This window comes from Ambystoma mexicanum, chromosome 5q (genome assembly GCF_040938575.1).
Source record: "Ambystoma mexicanum isolate Mex_15411 chromosome 5q, UKY_AmexF1_1, whole genome shotgun sequence".
In the NCBI taxonomy this organism is placed as follows: Eukaryota; Metazoa; Chordata; class Amphibia; order Caudata; family Ambystomatidae; genus Ambystoma; species Ambystoma mexicanum.
Window position 1 is genome coordinate 592273316 of NC_090933.1, and position 22961 is coordinate 592296276.

General features: G+C 47.5%; 2 protein-coding genes across 3 annotated transcripts in view; one reads left to right on the forward strand and one right to left on the reverse strand.

The window, feature by feature from the left end:
- Positions 1 to 3367, reverse strand: part of TMEM68 (transmembrane protein 68) — a 410518-nt gene extending 407151 nt beyond the window's left edge. The window contains exon 1 of one of the 2 annotated variants that reach the window (XM_069621059.1): positions 3164 to 3367. The gene's annotated coding sequence lies outside the window, so the exon portion shown is untranslated. The remainder of the gene's footprint in view (positions 1 to 3163) is intronic. The other variant, XM_069621060.1, reaches the window with a different exon arrangement.
- A 305-nt stretch (positions 3368 to 3672) lies between these two features.
- Positions 3673 to 22961, forward strand: part of TGS1 (trimethylguanosine synthase 1) — a 1067587-nt gene continuing 1048298 nt past the window's right edge. Inside the window, exon 1 of the mRNA XM_069621061.1 lies at positions 3673 to 4286. Within this exon, the coding sequence (XP_069477162.1) occupies positions 4186 to 4286 (101 nt within the window). The 5' untranslated portion in view covers positions 3673 to 4185. The remainder of the gene's footprint in view (positions 4287 to 22961) is intronic.

Below are 22961 nucleotides of genomic sequence, written 5' to 3' on the forward strand. Positions count from 1 at the left end.
AGACTGAATTGTGGAGACCTTGAACAGTTGGGTATGATGAATTCAGATGAGAAGTAAGGGGGGGTGTTGTAGCTGAATAGAAGGTGGAATATAGGCAAGGGAGCCTGGAAGGTAGGGCTGGGGACAGCTGTAAGGCAGTTAATATGAGACATTAAAAGAAGTAACACCTAATCCATTTCTCAGGGTCATCATTAATGTTATGGACGATATGCATGAAATCAGGATCACAACAGATAGCAGACCACTGCAGGCAGCATCAACACGCTATTGGAAGCATTGTAAAGGTTAAGAAGTGCAACTCCAATCCAAGGAGAAATCATTGTTTTTCTGAATAAACAAAGGGGATTAGATCTCTTAGTCCAGCCAGCAAGGTTGTATGTAAGCTGCTGGACACCGTTCAAACAGTTAGGTAGAATATTTAAACAGGAGAAAGGTGCTACATTGGCGCTAAAGAAGACCTGTTTTCTGTAAGGTCGAAACACGTGTTGGCAGGAGCATATTAATCGCCAATTGAACGTGAAGAATTTGTTCAAAATTCTCATTTGTGAAAAATTGGAAAGAATACTGACACTTATTGATAACATTGTATATTAAGGAGAGGGTTGATCAATGGCCTATGCGCAGTGGTTGAACCAATACCTTGTCTGTTGAAATGCCCGGTTAGATGCCTTTCAACATATGAGAAGATCACACGGGATGTGAGACCTATTGAAGTATCACAACTACTGAAAGCCTTGTGTAAGTCATATGGCGCAGTACAAACGGCAACGCTAGCCAGATGGCTAAAATGGTTGATGAGCCAGGCCGGTATCAGTGTACGATGTTGGGGGCTCACTCAGTGAGGAGAGCTATGGCCACTAAGGCCTTCAATAGGGGCCAGATTAGAAGATATCATGAGATGTGCTGATTCGGCAAATTAATCTTTTCAAGACCTTTTAATTTCAAAGCAATTGAGAAGATGGCAACGTTGGTGCGAAGTAAGCTTTGAACAAGCATAATTCGAGCCTCCAGTCTTGATATAGAATTCTGATTTTCAACAAATGTGTTCCAGAAAGTCATGATTCTATTAAAGAAACAGAGGCGAAGGATTATCCCACCCTTACAAATCGTGGTGATTTATATATTGTAATTGAAGCATTATGTTTCCTGTTATGTTATTGGCATGTTGTACTATTAGGACACGATTCCCACCCTTTTGATCTGGTTCACAGAAATGTGAATTTTGTCATACTAGGTATAATCGTGGAGAACAAGCCAACAGAAAACTGATGGGCAGAGGATCCTCTAGGAGTTACATTCCTACCGGTTGGGGCGCATGTTGAGTTCAACAAAAGAAAGAGTTCATGGGATTTACTGTGTTTATGTGGAGCCGCGACTGTGGATTGGAAATTTTTTGGCACTTGTTTATGAGGAACCAATAATACCCGGACTACCAAAGACTGGAAACAAGTGGGACTTTTCTTCTTGGTATTTGATTGTATTATTGTTTGTTTTCATTGCTGCTCAAAAAGAAAAGTTACGGGAAGGCATAATCCTTTGCATCAGTGACTTTAAAACAATTATGACTTTCTGGAACAAATGTGTTGAAAATCAAGTACATATCCCCCTCCTCTCTTTTGCAAAACTATGGTCCACCCAATAGGACTGACATGCACGCATGCTATTACAAAACATACTTCCCCCCTTCGGCATCGCTCTCTCCCTTTGTTCGTAGCATCCATTTCCTATTTTCCCCATCATCTTAATTTTCTGTCCTCCATCAGAGTACTCGCCCGTGGTTTGTATAATCAAGAAAAGTCACCTGCATTTTTATTTATTTTTTTATTATTGTTACTTGACTTTTTTTGATAAACCGTGTGCTCATGCGTTATTTTAATAAAATGTCTGGATTAACAAAAACTGTATTTTTTTGTTCCTCAAACAATAATAATATAACTGTATACTTCATAAAGTATTTAGTTTACTTTTGTTTCCACATAGCAACTCAACTCATCTTGGCTATAGTGGGGGATTTGCCTTAAAAATGTATATAAACCATCACAGTTTTAACAACCTAGCATTAGCACTTGATAGAAAAGTTGCAGTTAAAAGGGCAATTAAAATTCTCAGCCTGATTAATTGCGGGCGGCTGACTAGCCAGTAATTGGCACAAGGACTACACGTTACAGCTCAGTAATAAACTAACAGATAGATAGTCAACGAGTGCACAGCTGCGGGAAACTTTGGAGTTCCCCAGCCATTAAGGCAGCGGACTAACGCCCACCTACCTACCGACCCGACAAGAAGCTCCACAAACCGCAGAGTACATGGTCTATCACAGAGCAGAGTAAATAATACCACTTTCCAGGAAGATTTGGGGATTCACTCATTAAAAGGGTCACAGACGGGGACTTGCACTGCGTGTTATTTCCCATGCATTGCTGCCGCCTGGCTGATACATTGGCCGACAACAACAAAAAAAGCACAGCCAGTAACTTAAATAGAGGCCCCCGAAGCCATGTCATCTCCATAGGTGAGCCCTCCAGCACAACCACACAGAGCAACAGAGCCTACCCAAATCCAACAAAAGCCTCATTAACCTGACAGGTCTCAAAACTGGAGGGGGTGTGATAGGATAGCCCTACACTGCTCCCCAGAAGTCACGCCCCTATATTGCGATAGATGGTTAAGAGCATTTGAACGAGGAACTGTTTGCATTGCAAAGTAGAGCTCTTAGTTCTTTCCTGAACTAACAGCATCAAGGTAAATCGCTGTAGTGAGGGGAGGACAAATGGATAGGTAATGAACATTTCACTCATTAAATCTTCGCCCGCAATATGCCAGTTATAATGCCCTCCAACAATGCAATGCTATTCCGACTGGAACTTTCCATTGACATGTTAGATGTATGAAGATTTCATACGACCAATAAAAGCTTAAAAAGCCTGCTTTTTTAAAAAAAATACAATAAGAGTGACAATCATTTGGCAACCATGCTTCGTACGAAGAGACTGAATTCGTTTCTTTCATAGGCAAACAGCAGGACAGTGTCTAAGATGTCACTGGCGGTGCTGAAGAGAGGGTTTGTGGCACAAAACATTACAAGATGCGGTCACTTCCCTGCCTGACCTTACTCACGCGCAGGTGCAGACAGCCAATTCGGTACACATTGCACTGCTCTCACCTTCTGTCACCAAGCGATTTAACCTAGCATTTTCGTTCTGGTGGTGATGGGTCAGCAGCAACAGCCTGAGGCTGTCACCGCTGTCACGGTTCACAGTTAGTGCTCCGTTCGGTGAACAACGGTTCCGATTTAGGACCAAAGCGCACTCGGATTTCTTTTGGTGAGGCACACAGTAACACAAGATGTCATCGATGAGCCCCGCCCCCTGGCTGCTCTAAACACTAGACCCATTGGCAGTGAGGAAGAAGCTTGAAGTTAACACAGAAGTAGGACTAAACTAGTAATTTCCCCTTCAGCAGTCCTTTTGGTCAATATGTGGCAGACCGATATGAAATGCGTAGCTCTCAACTTTTTATACTTTAATTTTATCCCAAAAAATAAACTTGATTATAATTCTGGCGCTCTCTAGGTCCTTTATGAAGCACTGACACATGCGAAATAGTTAAGATATGTTTCAATGTGGGCGCGACCAAAGCAAAGGGGCTTGCTGCTTTCGCCCCCATGTGACAGCGTTAACTTAGACATTACTAGAAGAGCATTTTCGTCATCGAACAGTGTCTTGCTGTGCACTAGAGTTGTGGATTACCTGGAAAGCGCGACGACTCGAATTGAACTCACATGGTGCTACAGAAAGCGCTATTGTCTTTCTGAAGGCTGCACAGATGTTTCCGCATCTTTGGAGGGCTGGGAGGCAGTTTGAGGGTACCTGTAAAAGAGGCAGGCAGGCCGCAGGCTTGTAAGGGACTATTATCGAAAAGTGCGTTCGCTCTCAGAACTCGCTCTTAATTCACTTTTCAAGACGGTCCAGTGGCTTTGCTTGGCACTCTTTTTGATGAATGCAGAGACTATATAATTAAATGGTTTTCCTTTTTGCATCAGGGATTTGGGAAGTACTGTCCACCTTCGGCTGACTGATCTTTGTTAATAGCTGCAAACATTTGATATTTCCGTGGGACACTGGTGGATTTCTGCAGCAAGACCGCCTTCTTAGAAGGGTGCTGCCTTTCTCCTCAGGACCAAGCATGCTTTGTGAAAGGTGGAGCATTGTGGCCGAGATCGTTCTGCACGTAGGTGAGAACGAGGATCATGACATCGTCTGCCTTTGTTCTAGAGCATTTGCAAAGTAAGTTTGAATACTTTTAACGCGGTTTAGTCTAAAACATTGTCTTTTAATTGTATCTGCCTAACTCCAGGATTTACTATTTGTGGAGAGGATTGTGGTTATTCCAAGCTGACGGCAATTGTATGCTTCGGCTTGTGAAGATGTAGTACTGGGGTATTATGTTCTACGTGCATAATTTAAAGAGCAGAGCTATCCTTCTGACACCACACATAGGACACACGCTCGCGCATATGTTGCTCTGCTGTTACACGTTTCATGTTACAGACAATGGAAACTCCAATTGTCCACGTTTCTGAACCCAGCTGAAGTTATTCACAGATGCCCAAAGGACCATATACGGGGCGGAGCCAGCCTCACATGGCAGTTTTGAAAACGGTGAGATGGGACATTAAAACTATTGACCCACGCCCTCCCTAAGTGCAGGAGGCTGAGTAGATATTACGCCTTCATTTTACCCATTTGATCCATCTTTCACCCAAACTCATCAGAGACCTAGCCAGGATTATGTGACAATTTGGGCGTGGAGTCAACATAGTAGTGCCCCCACAAAAAACATCCTGCAGAAGCAAGGGGGCTTGTTCTGCCCCCTGGAGAGGATGACATGATCAAGGGAGAGGTTTGGGGTTTTCTCCCGCTGAGAATTAAAAAAAGGAGGGGTTAAAATGCTACATTTTACAGTACAGCCCTCATCGAAGGCCTGAAGTCAAGGCCTATAGAAGCAGTCTTTGCTGGTCTCAGGTGGTGATGCAAAGATACCACAGATCACTTCTGTCACTTTGTTACAATGCACTGCCTCACCGCACCAGCCAATTTCTCAGGTATGCCTCTTGCGCCATCTAAGATTTGCGCTCAGATTTGTACACCTTTGTATGCAACCTACAATTGCACCGTTTCACTGGCCGCTCTTCCACGACCCACAGTGTTCCTCTTACCCCCTTATTTTTACTTGCTCATAAAATACTGTCATTGGGAATTGGATTTACATTTTTACTCCCTAAAAATCCGTTTACTACCAACTTTGAAAAATGGGGAGTAAAATACTCCCACTTCCAAATCTTACCTGGAGCACTGCCTAGGCGTGTACCATGACGCCTCTCTGTCCATGACCCGTCGGGTCAAACACATCGCCTCGTCATCTGGCTATGCCACCAAGCTCATTAACGCTAGCAAACCCTTCCTTTTAACCGAGAACCGATCGAAGTTGCTTGTGCCCTTATAGGGTCTAAACTTGATTGTGGCCACACATTTCCATGCTCGTTCACCTATTTATGCCACTATTACCACATAAGACATTATTCTGTTTGCTTTGTCTATTATTTCAGTAATGATACTATAACAAATTATGTCATGCCACAGTAAAAAAACATTACATTGCAGACTGCACAAATGTCCCCACCCCAATGTAAAAACACTTATGTTGCCTTTGTCCTTAACACCAGTAATAAAATGCAAAGCCACAGTAAGAAAACATGCTTTCTGGCTAGCCGGCAAGATAGTTCAGCAGGTTGAGTGCTTGCTTTTGCGATCTGAGTGATTCGCAGGCTCAAATCCTGGAAAGGCCAACTCAGCTTTTCATTCTTCTGAGGTCGATAAATGAGTACCAACCTTGGCAGGGTGATCATTGTATGTAAATGTGTTCTCTGCACAGTGCTTTGCCAAAAGCCCTACATAAATAACATATCATTACACAAATCCCCCCCATATAAGAACGCTCATGTTTCTCTCTCTCTCTCTCTTTTCACCACCCATGTACACCATTCACACTGCATTTTTTCATAGGCATGCACTTACAGACAGCCGCTTGCATGCATACACCCACTTGCAAACTCCTTTACATGCTTGCACTCGCACATCCATGCATACAATCCTCGCATACACACAAACAAAAACGCCTTTTTTAGGTAATGTTAATTATTGGCGGCATGGGCCATGTAAAAGATGAGCCCAGCAGTTAAGCCTTTAGCGTCAACATAGGGATGTCTACTGATATTCCCTAAGCAGGCTTTTGTCCTCTGCCTGTATGTTTGCTGCTGAATTGCAATATGGCAAGCACAGCTTAATTGCAAGTAGTGTTTAAATTAAGAGGATAGATACAATTATATCCAAGAGGGAGGACGTTAACTCAATTAAGGGTGCACGGGAAAAATATGTGACTGGCATAACAAGTAACACTCAAAAGTAACAAATGGGTGTCCAAAACGTATGGACACTCCCGTGCCATGCACACTTATATTACTGAAGAAAACTTCAGTCAATATGTTAATTGCACTTATGATAGGTCATATGATACTTGATATATTTAGTTCAGTGTTTTATTTACTAGTACTATAGATAGAACAATCACGTTTTTCATTTATAAGTGCATAATCTTCGTGAAACATCATGTTGAAAAATAATTAGAAATAACAAATTATAAAATGAGCTTGCACGTTTTGAGATATCCATCTCTTCTTCAGGAGCTGGAGATCAACTCTTCTTCAATTTTCTACAAAGTAATTCTATAAACACATTTGAGAAAACATGGCAGAAACTTGGGCCTCAGAACAAATTATAGTTTGTTTTACCAAATATCACTGACATTCTGATATATCGCGTAACCTCGGAACATAGTATTGTGAATGTGTAATGCATCTGTACAGCAAAGATACAGTATTGAGTGAGACATGTGACCTGTGAATGACATATTTATAAACATGATCTGTATCTGCATTTTAATTTTCCTTAAGGTTAACTAATTCTACAGGTTAGGTAGGTTTACCTTTTATATGCCTCTTGGAATGTGATTGACGTGGCTGTGCTTATCACTAAAGTGCATGGTCTTTTTTAAGTCTCCAAGTGGCGTGATTCCCTCTGCATGGGTCTGCCTAAGCAAAGGATAGATCTTGTTCAAAGTACGTATGCAGTTGGTATGCGCATATAGTAAGTCAATTAGTACTTACAAGCATATATAGCATCAGGAGATTCGCTGCACGCTACGTTTATAGATGTAAAAAGCGATAGCTTCGACAGCGTACCTGCAGGGTCCACAATGCTGTCAAAAATCAATACATCGCTAAGTATAATTTTTAGAATTAGTGCGATTAATTATTGAGCAATCTGTAAAAACTTACATAGTTAAGGAATCTTGTACAGTGGTGTAGAGGACAGCACTGTCAGATACTCTCATGCGAGTATTGCTCGTTGCTCGAATATTGTATTCGATTGTTGCTAGGCAATTTTGCGAGTCCTCATGAACGTAATGACGACATGATGGTTACGTCCCAGATTTATGAGATATGCAGTTTTTAGATGGCAAACCTTTTTTGTTATTTTGTGAATGAGCAATTCAACTGAAGGTGTCCAGGCAGAAATAGTAAACTAATAACTTAGACTAGTTAGTAATGGTTGACTTGGTCTATACAATAAAAGTCTTAATCGACATCATGAAGATTGTGAAAGGTTGGTATCGGTAGTATGGTTTTTGAGAACAAATTAATATGACCACCGGTGTATAGTTCAATCAAACTCATTGTAAATCAGTTCATAGTACGGGTCCCTGTTATTGCAAGTGACGTAATTACATTATTTCAGCCCTATATATCGGCAGAGTACTACATCTGTTATATCGACCGATGATATAACTGTGTGAGTTCATATTCCTTTTGGACTAGTACTTCAATAGTATCCATAACAAAGACAATGGACGGTTTGCACATACTCAAGACAATAAACAATATTAAAAGCAATATGCCAGCGATGTGATCATGAACATCAGTATATAGACGCCCAGACGCCGGCTTCACGGGCACGTGAAGCCGGCGTCTGGGGAGAGAAGCAGAGAAACCCGCACCTCCTTTCAGCTGCGGAGGTCCTGAGACAGCCCCTGGAACACTGTGGTTGCCTGCGATACAGTCCCTCCCAGAGTGGGTCTTGGAGACCATCGGACTTGTGGGCGGCCCTTTCCCCACAGGTGGTGCTCAATGTTGGGTGGTGCGAGAGCCTGGGGTGCTGCTGCTGGGTGGCAGGACAGGAGCCCCAGCCTGCATCTGTGCCCTAGGAAAGACGACGTAAGTGAGGTGACGAGGTGTAGAGGAGATCCATGCCTGTACCCCAGCTAGAGGGGTGCAGGGATTGACTTTGTAGCCACATGCCCCAGTAGGCTGCTGCAGAGGATTGGACCATGGTGGGGTTCCCTGTTGGCACAGGGACACACCACCCTTATTTGGCCCACAACATGCTTGGTACATGACATAGAGAGTGGGGGATAATACTGTGTGACCACCGGAAAAACCGAGGGATCCAGGGGACCAGAGGTGGTCGTACTTGTGGCACTGGACCGGGCCTCGACCCAGGGGCCAGTGTCAGGACTTTAGTTCCTCTTGGGGACATATACTTGAATAGTCCCGTTGGCAGAGCCCCGGACCCCGGGGGGGTGGGTGGGGGACACAACACCCAGGGCACACAGTGGGCTGCAGGCCAGGGTGCACAGTGGGCTGCAGGCCCCCTCCATTCCCCCCTGTGCTTCCGTCATTGCCCCACTGGCGCCGGGATGTCCACCTGGGAGGGCAGATTGAGGAGAACCTGAATTACCTGCTTTAGTGCCCAGGGAGGGACTGCTGCACTTAACCGCACTGAAGAGAATGTGCCACACACAACTAAGAGGCCCGGCCACTGCCGCCTTGGGGCCCATGCCTCATTGCCTGTCAAACGGAGGCCCCAATCCCCGGGGAGCAGACTTGGGCACACAACACGGTGAAGGACAAGAGCAAAGGATTAGCCCTTCAGAGCAAAATGGACCTTTTCACGGTGGGTGTCATGACCCATGCCTCAGAGATTGCGGACATGAGCAAGGAGCACCAGGATCCTTCAATTTCCCTTACAGATGCCATGAAGGCCATTGGAGAATCGAGGTCCTCATTGGAGGGCAAGATAGGGGGCCTGTCCACAAGGTGTCCTTTTTCTGACAAGATCTCCGCAAATTGTCCTCGACACGGCACAAAGGATCTCGAATTCAAAGGACACAGTCAAACAGATGGAAAAACAACTGGCCGCAATCACCCAGAAGGGGGCCCAACTCGAACGCAGAGCAGAAGATAACGAGGGGCGAGCTCACCAAAATAATATACGTATCCTTGAGGTCCGTGAGGAGAAGGAGGAGGGGCACAGTGTCGAGCTCTTTATGAAGCAATGGCTCAACAAGTTATTTGCTCGCAATTCTCCATGATTTTCTCAATAAAGCGAGCACACAGAATCCCAACTGTGCTCCCAGTCCCTGGTGCGCCGCCACGCACAATCATTGCTAGACTCATGAATTTCCGGGATGGGGACGCCATTCTCGAGATGGCCTGAGTCACCGGCCACATTAGTTACAATGGTTACCGCGTTGGGTTCGACCCTGACTATACCAGAGAGGTTCGAAGGGCCCGGCAATCTTTTGATTCAGTTAAAAAGAAACTCCAATCCCTCGCTATAAAATATGCTCTGTTCTTCCCAGCACAGCTTAAAGTGCACCATGAGGGTGTCACCCACCTGTTCTGTTTGCAGCAAGAGGCATGGGAATGGCTGGAAACCCAAATCCTGAACGTATCTGCACCGCCGGGGTCACCAAAAGGACCACCCGGGCAGAGACCAAGGACTGACTGTTCCCTGCCACAGCTAGACTCTCGGGTCACCGAGTCACCTGCATCTATGCGAAATGGAGAGGACAGAGATGGGAATGGATGACAACTTCTGCCACCTCTCATGTTTCTATAGTGGACTAGAACTGCAAGGGGACCCCACTAAGGCGGCCACTGCCTAAAGGTGTGGGACTGGTATTCGCAGGTGGGGTAAATACCCCATAATGTTTTATAATGTGGTTTTGCGCCCGGTTGGCACACAGTTCAGGCTGCAGGTGCTTCAGGTTAGGGGGGGGGGTGGAAGTACAGGGTGGGATGGGGTAAGTGTTGCTCTACACAATGGTTTTCGCCTGGTTTGAAGCTGCAAGGTAGGAGCTCACGGGTGTTTGTTTTATTAAGGTTGTTTTGGTCGGTCACAATGCTCAAAGAGGGGGGTGGTTGCAGGGGGTGGATGATGGTCATTTGGGCCCTGGGCATATGTATGTCCCGACTTGGTAAGATGGGAAGTCTGGAGTCGGGCACTATGCTAGATGCCACTGGGGGATCTCCAGGGTGGAAACAACTGAGCAGGAAGGAACCCCGCACGCACCCGGATAACATCTCCCTTGACACCAATGTCACATGAAGATCAACTTACCCTGCTCACATGGAATTTGAATGAGCTGGGCTCTAGCAAGAAACGCAGGTTGGTGCTTCAGTTCCTGAACAGGGACTCGCTTGCTTACCAAGACACATTTTATGGGCACGGAATGCAATCCAATTACACTATGGATTTTCATGCAGGCTTTTCTAGCGGGGCATGGGGGATGATGATCCTCATACACAAAAGGGTTCCAATCCAACTGGTAGGGGTCCAGCTTTGTAGTGATAACTGGGGACATTGGGGGGGGAAAACACTTGGGGGGGGATAATAGCTGTGTACGCACTCCGCGCGCACTCACACTTGAACTCCTGAATGAACGCCAAGCAATAATGCTGGACAAGCAAGCGGATAACAGGGTACTGGGCGGTGATTTCAATGAGGTGATGTAAGTGACCCGGGAACGAACACACATGGGCACTAGAAAGACTGATCACCCGACCATCCAAAATTCATCTACGGCGGCACTTGGGTGGGTGGACTTATGGCGAAGATTGCACCGTACAGACCGAGGGTTCTCCTTTGCTTTGAATGCACACTAATCTCTGTCTCGCATAGATTCCTTCTTTGTCCCCCAAGACATGGTACACAGGCTGCTGACAGTTACTTATCTGGCTTGGGGCATTTCGGATCACTCCCCTCTGATCTTGGCGATTAAAACATGGCCATATCAAATCCAGACCCTCCAGGTGTCTCAACGCATACTATCTTGGTGTCCCTGGGGTGCTAGATGGACTCTCCCAAAAAACGGCGGAACACTTCTCCCTAAATGAAGGCTCAGTTGACGGCCCGATAATGCTTTGGGAGTGCTCCTACAAGACAGTGCTCCGGGGGAGGCTCTTTCTCTGTTGTCGGCCCATCGCCGGTGGCAAACCTGTGAAATCGCACAGGCAGAGGAGACTGCGGCTAGGGCCGAGAGACCGCGGCTAGGGCCGAGTAGGAGTTGCTTGCATCGGTGACCGGTGATGCATGGGATGTTCTGGTTATGGCCCAAGAGGCCCTGAGGAACCTGGCATTGGATAATGTGAGGACTGCCCATTGGGCCGTGCGCAGATATGATGATGATGATGAGGAGGAGGAGGAGTCCCAGTCCCAACTTCAATCCGAGAAAACTCCGGGATGAAATGGCTTCCCGATGGAGGCCTGGAAGCGCCTGGGGGAACCAATAGTAGGGCACAGCCACCGTATGCGGGGGCGCTCCCGAGAGGAAGGACAGCTCCCTGAAGATCTCAGACAGGCAGCCATTGTAGTGATCCCCAAACCCGGGAAGCCACCAGAACTCTGCGCCTCCTACATGCCAATATCACTCATTAACAGAGAGGCCAAGGTTCTTGTCCGCGTCTTAGCCAATAGACTTCTGGGGTTATATACTCCCTGGTGCACCCGGACCAGCCATCTAGATCCACCAGGATGAATCTACGAAGGGTATAATTTGACATTGATCAGGCTGCCGTGATTAAAGATCCACTTGCACTCTTGGCGGTTGAGTTTGAAAAAGCCTTTGACTCCGTGGGGTGGGAGGCCCTATGGGATATTATGGATCGCATGGGATTTGGGGCCGACTATATGTCCTCGGTCAAGATGCTTTACGACTCTGCCGTAGCAGTGGTAAGGGTGAATGGGACTTCCTCCAGGGCTTTTAGCTGGGGCGGGGAACTAGGCAGGGTTGCCCCTTCTCCCCTCTGCTATTCACATTGGCCATAGAGCCTCTCGCAATTAGACTAAGGGGGTCAGTAGAGTGGTCTGGATTTGTGTGGCTGTGGGGAGGAAAGGACCGGGTTTCACTCTATGCATATGTTCTGCTCATATACTTGAGCAACCCCCGGACTTTATGTCCGGTGGTGACGACTTTACTCACTGAATACCAGGAATTCTGTGGTCTTAAAGTGAATCAATAGAAAACAGCACTCTTCCTCCTGCAGGGCGGGATGGATGCGATCCTGGGGCATTGCCCCTACTCTGTTTCTATTTGGAGTTTCGATTACCTGGGCATCCACGTAGGCCCTAACTCCGACTTCCTTCGTCTAAATTTGCAACTGGCGGTGGACAGATTTGAAATGGACGTTACCCACTGGCAATCCCTCCCACTAACCTTAATGGGCAGAACGGCTCTCTTTAAAATGCTCTCGCTCCTGAGATTCCTGTATGTCCTCCAGAACGCTCAGCTCTGTATTCCATCCTACCCTGCCTTCGGGCTTATTACTGGGCTGCACAGCTGGGAATTGTGAATGACTGGCTTCATGGGGATCTAGGGCACCTGCATATTGGGAGTGCGATCAGAGGTATAGGCGTAACTCTACCCCTCTAAATATTGCATGGAGCAAAGAAAGAGGTATCCGGCATTACCGGGATGGTATGACAAATCTGCAAAATCTGGGCAGAAGCTCATCATATTGGGTGTGGTGGGAGACCGACACTGGACCAACCCCTATGGAGCAATATGCACATCCTAAGGTTCTGAAAATGGGGCATTTCACAAGGTAGGAGGGGATGGGGATACGGGCCTTCGTGGATGTGATACACGATGGCCACCTATTGTCATTTATTGATATGCAAGACAGATTTGCTTTACCGACGGGGGAGCAATACAGGCACCTACAATTAACACATGCTCTCCGTACCCAATTCCCTGTGTTGGCTGATATTCCAAAGTGTTCTCCCATAGAAGCAAACATTCTCCAGGCAGGCCAGGATCCTGGCAAAGGTCACATCAACACTCTACCAGATAATTACTGCCTTCGGGGTTCAGGAGCTGTCTCGGCTCCATGAGAAATGGGAGAGGGTAGTGGGCTCGCTGGAATCGGAAGAATGGGTCGAGGCACTGATGTTCGCATGAGAGATTGGCATAGACACCAAACTCTGCTTAATACAGTATAAAGTACTGCACCATGCTTATCACTCTCGGGCTTCGATGAAGAGGTGGGGGGCGGTGGATGATGGGAACTGTCAGCGATGTCGAAGGGCAGAGGGAACCTTCTTCCACATGATCTGGGACTGCGATATTCTACATGACTTCTGGGGCACATGCATCCGCAAGATCTCGAGGGCTTTGGGTGCTCCAGTTCCGCAAGACCCTAAGATGGTAATACTGGGGGTCTGGGGAGAAGGGGAGTATACCAAGTACGAAACAATTTTCTCTCGGTGGCACTAGGGCTAGGCAAGAAACTCATAGCCGCCACATGGGGATCCGCATATGGACCGAGCCTCAGTCACTGGACCAATGAAATGGACCGATGTGTTTCCCAGGAGAAATGTGTATATATAATGGCAGGGGTTGCCCTGGGAAGTTCCTGAATGTGTAGGGGAGATGGACAGGGAATGCGTGAACACCCGACTTGGGCATACCCCATGTGGTTGGATTCTGGGGGCCCAGTGGCTGGGGACCGAAGACTCCCAACATCCCCCCCCACTCCCCTTTTTTGGTTCATATTGTCATGATGCCTGCCCCCGGGAAACCAGATCAGGCCCAGCAACCCCGAAAGCAGGCATCATGCCATTTTGAGCGTGCCCAAAGACCCCAGCTAGGGGCTGTTTGGGTGCAGTCCTGGCGCCATGGGCGCCAGGCTCATAGTAGAAAAACCCACCTGATGCAGACCATGCTGCATACTTACCTGGTGCAGACCATGCTGCAAAAGGCCTCAAGCCGAATTAGGCTTAGGAGGGACTATTTTACCTGAGGGACTACTTTTTACTCGGGTGGGGCTATGGAAGGATGCTTACCTGGGACTTCTTCCAAGGCTATTTAAACCACGCCCGAACAGCAGCACACGCTTTGCGTTATTCTGCATCCAGCAGCGTAACGCTCACCGTGCCTGCAGCAGCTTCCAGTCTTCTGCCACGCCCGCTTCAAGCCCGGAGCTCCTAGAAATAAGAAGAAAGAAGGAGAAGAGGTTAGAACAGGAGCATCACAGTAATCCTTACCTGAATCCTTGATCCATCACGCACTCGAGCTGGAAGCAAGAAGTCACACGTGCGTCGCCTCGCATCTCGCGGCGCCACGCTGAACTCACCGGCCTTCGCTGCATCTACGCATTCCATCGCGATCTTCAGCATCTCCCGGCCGCTCGCCGACACCTAGGGAGACGAGAACAACAAGGTGAGCTAAGGGAAAACAAAAGGACAAGTAAGCAAGCTGCCCCCCAAAGACTTACCTGATTACCACAGGGGGTGCTTAGCTCATCTCGGGTCGGCGCAGCTCACACAGCATACCACGGCCCCTAAGGGGAAACAAAAGGACAATAAGGCAAGCTACTCCCCCAAGACTTACCTGATTTACCACAGGGGGGGTAATTAGCTCATCTCGGGTCGGCGCAGCTTACACTGCATACCACGGCCCCTAAGGGGAAACAAAAGGACAATAAGGCAAGCTACTCCCCCAAGACTTACCTGATTTACCACAGGGGGGGTAATTAGCTCATCTCGGGTCGGCGCAGCTTACACTGCATCTTCGCCGTACCCCGGCCCCTAAGGGGAAAGCAAAGGACTTCTCTCCACAATAGACTTACCTAAATCTTACCGGTTGCCACGTGGAACTCTTCGTGACGGCAAACCGGCAACCTGCAAGGAATTGGACAGACTGAAGATCAGACATTTTGAACTCTTTCTACCTACCGTCTCACGGCGCCTTGCCTGGATTCTTAGAGTCAACACCGCTCTGGAACGCGCCAATTCCTCCACACCAGTGAAGTAACTGGTCATCTACGTGCCCCTGCGTTCGATGCAGGATGGAGAGCTCATCCTTCCAAACCATCAGGTGAGACTAAAGAGGAGATATGAAGAGTGATCTGTGGGAAGACAACGGGGTGGGGAAGATGGGTTAACGCTCAATTCCATGGGTGGTTAATGCCCTTTCTCCTTTGCAGAAGGATATTCCTGCGAGCCAGACAAACTAGGCTGAGTGGGCCAGTCCAGTCAGTCATCTCGGCGCTACGCGTCACGCTGGTGGAAACATCGGCCCAGTTCCGATCGACGCCCCCGTGAGAGCCAGGTGAGCGTAGCACATAGCTCCTTGTTCACCTGTTCAACCCCCCTCCCCCGCACCTCCCTTTCCCTCATGGTTTTATAGATGCCGTATACTGATATACTGAACCTTTGCAATGCAACCTTGTTTGGTTTCTGTTTGGCTGTTCTGTTCTGTTTCCTTTCTTTGTCTTGAGAATCAATAAACAGATTTATAAAAAATAAAAATGTCAAAGAAATATCCTCATTCATTCCTGATGGGTCTAGGAAGTCAAGTTTATGAATCCAGAACATCTCTGAGTGTAATTAGATCTGTTATGTTGGTACCTCATGGTGGTTTGGTGATAGTCTCTAGGTTTACAAATTTGAGCTGTGCTGTGGTGTGTTTTTTAAGTTCAAAATGTCTATATATTGGTCACTTGACATTTGCGGTTCTGATGTTTGATTTATGTTCAGACAGCCTCTCTTTCATTTTTATCGTTGTCTGACCCACATAGTATTGACCACAAGGTCAAATGAGACCATATATGACAAACCTGCTATCACATGTGGCATATTGTTCCTCTGTGCGGGGGTATCTAATGAGATCACCTTTTTGTACATTGCTGCAATGGCAGTAGTGAAGGCACGGGAAGGTGCCATACTTTGGCTTGTTCATGAACAATTGGTTCTGATTGTCGGTTCTTTCTCCTTTCACTAGGCAGTCTTTGAAATTACGTCCTCTTGTGTATGCCATTAAAGGCTGTTTTGGAAATAGCCTACATAATTTCGGGTCATGTCTAGTGATTTTCCAATTCTTTGTAAGTATTCGTTTGATCTGCATACTTTGTTTTGAAAACGTGGTCAAATAGATTAGTGGGGGGGGGTCTTCATTCTTTTCTGTTAGTCTTCATCAGTAGGCTGGATCCATCTTGGGCATTGCTCTTGATCATCACATTATTAAGCACATGTTCAAGAAAACCTCTATGTTGAAATCTTTGCATTTGTTTCACAGCTGCTTCATTGTATTGAGTGTCATCAGAGATGATTCTTCTCAATCTGAGTAATTGACTGAATGGAAGATTATTCTTGAGATGTTGCGGATGGTAGCTTGTGTAATGCTGTTATTGATGTTTGTAGGTTTACGATAAATGTTAGTGTTCTGCCCATTATTGTTAGTTGTGATGTTAACATCTAGAAAGTGTCAAGTTGGATTACCCATTTCTAGTGTGAATTGTATTCTGGGATTACATCCATTAAGGTAGTTCAGAAAGTTTGGTAGTTCTTCTTTTCGTCCACGCCATATCCCGAAGATATTGTCGATATACCTTTTCCATAATACCATTTTATTCATCCAATTGGGATGTGTCATGATTCAAAGGAAAACATAAAGATGTTCGCATAGTCTGGCGCCATTGCCGAGCTCATTGAGGTAGCAGAGATCTGTAGATAGAATTTCTTGTTGTATCTGAACATTTTGTTATAGAGAATCATCTTAGTGAGTTCAATTGCTAAGAGTTTATTAGATTGGAAGTACTCTTCCTGCAGTAACAGCCTTACTACGGTCTCTAGACTTTCAACAGGAGGTATTGAGGTGTATAGGCTCTGGATGTCTAAGGAGAAGAGTGTCCAGTTGTCCTCAAAATATTTGATGTCTTTTAATATGTTCAAAAAGTGCGTAGTGTCTCTCAGATAAGTTGAGGTTTTTTTGTACAAGTGGTTGCAATAATCGATCAAGATATTTGGCAATAGGATCAAAGATGCTCTCAGTGGCTGCGACTATTGGTCTGAACGGTGGGTTTGTGCAATTTGTGTGTATTTTGGAGAGTCCATAGAACACCGGAGTAATGGGTGCTTTGTTGAATAGGGAATCTCTTGTTTTACCAGTAATCCTATTTTCTGTGAGTGCTTTGTTGAGAACCTGGTCTATCATCTTTTGAATGTTGGTTGTTGGATCATTGTCCAAAGTTCAAAAAGTGTCTCTGTCATCCAAAAGTTGTAGACCGCCTTTTTTTGTAAAAATCTGCATCCATGACAACGATGGCACCACCTTTTGTCTGCTGGTTTGATTTCTACAGTTCTGTCTTCAGACAATTGTTTTAGTAGTTTATGGTGATGCTTGTGTAAGTTATGGCCTATTATATCAATTGATTCAAGATCTTTTATCGTCTTTGTCTCAAAAGGGGACGTGGCTTGGCAGCCATGGACTAGGATGCTCTTCTGAAGAGCTCTGGGATCCGAATATTGATCCGAGGGAACGCAAGCGATTTGACGGTTATTTTAGTAAAACAAAATAAGTCTACTGCAGCCGGAACACACAGGGACCCGAACGTATGCAGCTGCAGCCTTAACGTATGGCCATGTAAGGAGATGGGAGGCCTGGAAGACTCCGACGAGCGCTGCGTGGTCGTAACAAAATGGCCACGACCCCGAGCAAAGAAGCCACTGACTGGGAGGACTGGCCCCGAACTGGAGGTTCGCCTGGGCGGATCGTTTGGCGCTGCTGTGCAGAAGGAATTACGCCCGGCGGGACACCTGAGAGTAGTGGGACGAATTTGCCTGCACTGAAGAGTCGCGGGACTGCTGGAGCAGGAGCAACCCCATTGTGCCGTGAGGAGGGACGCGGAGCCCCCGCACGCAATAAAGTGCGGCGGAGGAAGGCAGACCAGCCGAAACGGGCAGGGAAGCCCAGCGGTCCCCCGGGACGGATCGGGAAGCGGCTGAAAGCCCGCCAGGGAACTCGGACACTGTGTGCCCACCCCCCGGTAAAACAAATTAGTTGAACATATTGAGGAGGCGAGGCCGAACGGACCTGGCAGAGGAGCTACACGCTGCGAGGTGAATGCATGCGTGCAGCGCTACAACGCAGAGCGGGCAAATTGTGCACGGCATAAGCCGTATAAACACTCAGAGAACACGGGGCCATGAATAAAGAGTCGGATGTTGGTGGGATGGCTCGCCTGACACAACGAGCCTGCAAAATGGGAAAGGCAGTCCTCTGAATAGCGGCAGGGACGGCTATCTGTAACACAAGGCAGTAAACAGAGGAATGGATGCAATGTGCAGTGGTACTGTAGAGTGGCGCCTAATGTGATATGCAGAGGATTTTGAAACGGGGTCATGGCGCGCCAGAGACACAACAGGGTGTGTAAAGGGTGCCCTCCAAGAACTGAACTCGTTACTACAGAAGCCCCACCAGCAAGTGCGGGGCAGTGGCTGGAACGGTGTGGTTACAGCTCCACAGAAGTGGGAGGCAGAGAGGAGCTGAGACAAACAGTAGTTGGCGCCGATTGGAAATATAGGCATGTGCCCTGCTGGATGGGAGCTGGCCAGTGGTTCCCCTTGAGGTGGGCATGCAGCTCTGAACCTTGCAGAGGTCTGAGGCACAGTGAAGGTGACAGGGAAGGTGGTCCCATTGGCCAGCAGGAGGGGGCCACAGGGATTTTGCCTGTAGAAACCAGGGGAAGGGGTACGAGGACACAATCCACTTGAAACGCAACCTTTCGGGCCACTACCTATCGCAACCCTTTGAAGTAGATGCCCCAGCGCTGGACAAGACAGCCAAACACGCAGAGAAGGCTACACAATGACAGGAAGAGGAGTGAAGGCCAAGAGCAAACAATCCACTATGGAGACCTTCGCAAAGGCGCAGCGGACCCCCTCGACCCCGGTGCAAAGTACAGTGGCGACCGCTGAGGAGGACACCCAGCAGGAGAAAGTAAACAGGTCCTGTCCGCCATTTCAGAACTGAGCGCTAAATGGGGACGGCAATGGCGGATATGCGGACAGCCTTGGAAAACAAAATAGACGCGGTTGGAGTCGAAGTCACCTTGCAGCGACAGGATGTCCGGGCACTGGCAGAAAGGACAAGTAGTCTGGAGAGCGCAGTCAAGACTAACACAGAAGTCAGTACAAACAATGCAAAGGAGGCCCACATACTGAAGCAACAGGTCGATAACCTCGAAAATAGAGCGGAAGAGGCGGAAGGAAGGGCTAGACGGAATAACATCCGAGTGGTCGGCCTGCCTGAGGGAGAAGGACAAGACCCCACGGACTATGTGGAAAATATGATTTGCAGGTGATAGGAGCAGACAAGCTCTCGCAAAGGTTCGCAGTCGAACGTGCACATCGGGCGCTAATGAGGAAGCCGCGGCCAGGGGCCCCACCGCAAGCAATAATCGCAAAGATCCTGAACTATGAAGATAGGGAGAAGATCCTGGAGTACTTTCGTAAAGGGGGAATGATAGTGAGAGCATCTACAAACATCACAGCATATCCGGACTACACCATGCTGGTGCAAAGACAGAGGTATAGCTACGTAGCGGTCAAGAGGAGATTGCGCACTGCCAGAATCGGGTACATGCTCTTGTACCCTGCAAAGCTGAAAGTTTTGCACAAGGGTAGAGCGCTCTTTTTTTGACAACCCAGAGGAGGCGGTGAAGTGACTGGATTTGCAGGGCTGCCCAGAGCAAGACGAGGAACAGGATGGCCAGGAACACGATAAGTGAAGAGAAGGTATTGGGAACACCGAGGGGACAGGCGGGAGAAAAGTTATGAGGCTGTGGAACATTTGAACTGTAACGTGCAGATAATTGATTATATAACCCTGTTAGACTGGAATATAGTGATTACCATGCGCAAATTAATTGGGTAGCACTAGGCGTAGTGAACTTTGAATAAATAGGAGCGACAGAGCTGGGCAACAGTTGGGGAGGGTGTTGTTGGGGGGAAGGTAGAGTGGGGGGGAGAAGGAGAGTTTGTTGTTGTTGGGGGGGGGGACTGGGAGGCGGGTGGTTGGGAGGTGGGGGGGTTTGTTGTGTGGTTTTTGGGAGAAGTTTAAGTTGGGGTACAAGCCTATATAGACGTTTCCAGCAGACAGATTGGGACCAAACGAATTGGGGAATGAACCTAGATAGATTGAGACGGAAGTGGGATCTGGACTGCACCGGTGGGAGGGGTTGGGGAACTCTAATGGGCCATGGGGGACCTTAAAATAATCACGTGGAATGTCAGGGGACTTAACAGTTATCTAAAAAGGAATAAGGTCATGATGCACTTGCGCAGGCAAAAGATAGACATTGCACTGTTGCAGGAGACACATCTGACACGGGAAAAGATGGAGATGGTTGTGAAGAAATGGAAAGGGGTTGTGGTGGGCTTGACATACTTTGCTTATACTAGAGGAGTACTCCTCTGGGTGGCGCTGCATGTCCCGTTTCAACTAATATAGGAAGTGGCGGAAACGGATGGGAGGATGGTCATATTGAGGGGATTAGTGGAGAATAAGGAGATAAGCATTGTAAATACATATGCCCCCAACCAGAACACGACAGCGTATTTCAGAACTCTGTGCACCAACCTTAGTACGTGTATGGGTAGTGCGGTGATCTGGGGTGGGGATTTTAACTGTGTATTGAACCCCAGGGTAGATAGATCAGATGGCAAGATAGATAGACCCTCCCCAGCAGCTAATGTACTGCAAACACTGCTAGACGACTTTGGTCTGGCAGATGTGTGGAGAACTAAATACCCCCAAGAAAGGCAATATTCGCACTACTCCGCCCGCAGCAGCTACATACAAGGCTGGACTATGTCTTTGCTACATCGGAGGTAATAACAGAGATTACTCAGGCAGAATACAAAGCGAGGGTCCTCTCGGACCTCTCGGACCACTCGTCCCTGGTTCTCAGGTGGCAATACTGCCCCCCGAGAGCACGGATTCCGACATGGCGCCTCCGAGCAGAGGCGCTTAAGGACCCTGTTTTTATGGAAGACATAAGGGAGGGGATTACAAACTACTTCGAGACGAATACGGGTAGCGTGGATTCGGCAAGTACATTATGGGAGGCCTTCAAGGTAGTGATGCGAGGAGTAGCCATAGCAAAATCAAAAGGCCTGCAAGGTGGGGTTTTGGCTGACCTACAAGGAACAGAAAGGGAACTAGAAAAGGCATTAAAGGGAGGAAGTGAGGATATGGAGCTGGTACTTAAACTACAGCAGAATTGTGCGGAACAATGGGAAAGACTGCAACTTCAATTACAAAAAATATATAGAGAGACAGCATGCGGGAGGGGATAAAACAGGCTTTTGGCATGGTTATACAAGGGCGAAACTCCCAGACCCACGATCAGAACGATAATGAGAGAAGATGGTTGTGTAGTGGACACCCAGGAGGGAGTTAACCAGGAGTTTGTGGATTGTTATAAATTGCTATATGGGGATGAGGAGGGAAGTAGCCATGGGGAGATAACGGAACATTGGAAGACATAGGATTGCCTATGATAAGTATTGAGGAGAGAGAGGAGCTGGATGCACCGATTACTCTGGAGGAGTTAGAAGAAGTGGTGAGGCAGCTGCCTACTAGTAAGACTCCGGGGGCAGACGGGTTCTCAAGTGAATTTTATAAAGTATAGGGAGGAAGTGCTCCCCCCAATGTTAGAAATGTTAAATGAAGGGTTCGAGGGGGGACGGTTGCCGCAGTCACTTAGAGAAGCGATCATAATACCGCTTTCCAAACCCAACAAGCCTGGGCATAGCTGTGGCTCTTACCGACCTTTGTCGATGTTGAACCAAGACAGCAAGATATTGACAGCTGTCTTGGCAAACAGATTGCGAAGAGTTATTGGCAAACTTATACACCCCGACCAGACCGGCTATGTCCCAAACAGAAATATAACTCGTAATCATAGACGACTCCATCGGGTTGTTGAATGGGGAAGTAAGAATGAGGGCAAAATGGCGACCGTGTCCTTGGACACGGTAAAGCCTTTCGATTCGGTCAAGTGGCCGTGGCTGCTGGTGACCCTGGCGGGGTACGGAATGGGGCCTGGATACATAAGGTGGGCGAAGATGCTATATAGTGAACCGCTGGCTAGAGTTAGAACAGGATCAGTGATATCCGAGAGATGGCAACTCAGTAGAGGCACCAAACGGGGGTGCCCGTGGTCCCCCAATGCTTTATATACTAGCTCTGGAGCTCCTAGCAATATACCTTAGACAACAGTACGATACTACAGGTATTAAGGTGGGAGGGGAACGACACTTGATCTCATTATATGCGGATGATTTGTTGCTGTACTTGAGGCACCCGGAGGAAAATCTCCAGTGCATCCTGGAGGTGATGGAGAGATATGCGGGGCTGTCTGGGATAGCGGTGAACCCACAAAAATCCAGTATTTTTCCGTTAGGCAGTTATAAGGGAACCCCTGTGAGACGGCTACCGGTGTTACAAATAACATGGGCGGTTAGTACTTTCCGGTACCTTGGGATAGACGTGTACCATACGGTCGAAGAGGAACATAGGCACAATACCGAGGTAGCTACTGTGAAAATCGAGATGTGTATGAATTTCTGGGTGAAGTTGCCCCTAGCAGTGATGGGACGAGGTGCAATGCTAAAGATGGTGGTCCTGCCTAGGCTCCTGCATTATTTTGGGAATATTCCATACATGATACCCAAGAAGTTCTTTGCTAAACTGAATAGCATGTGTAGGGATTTCCT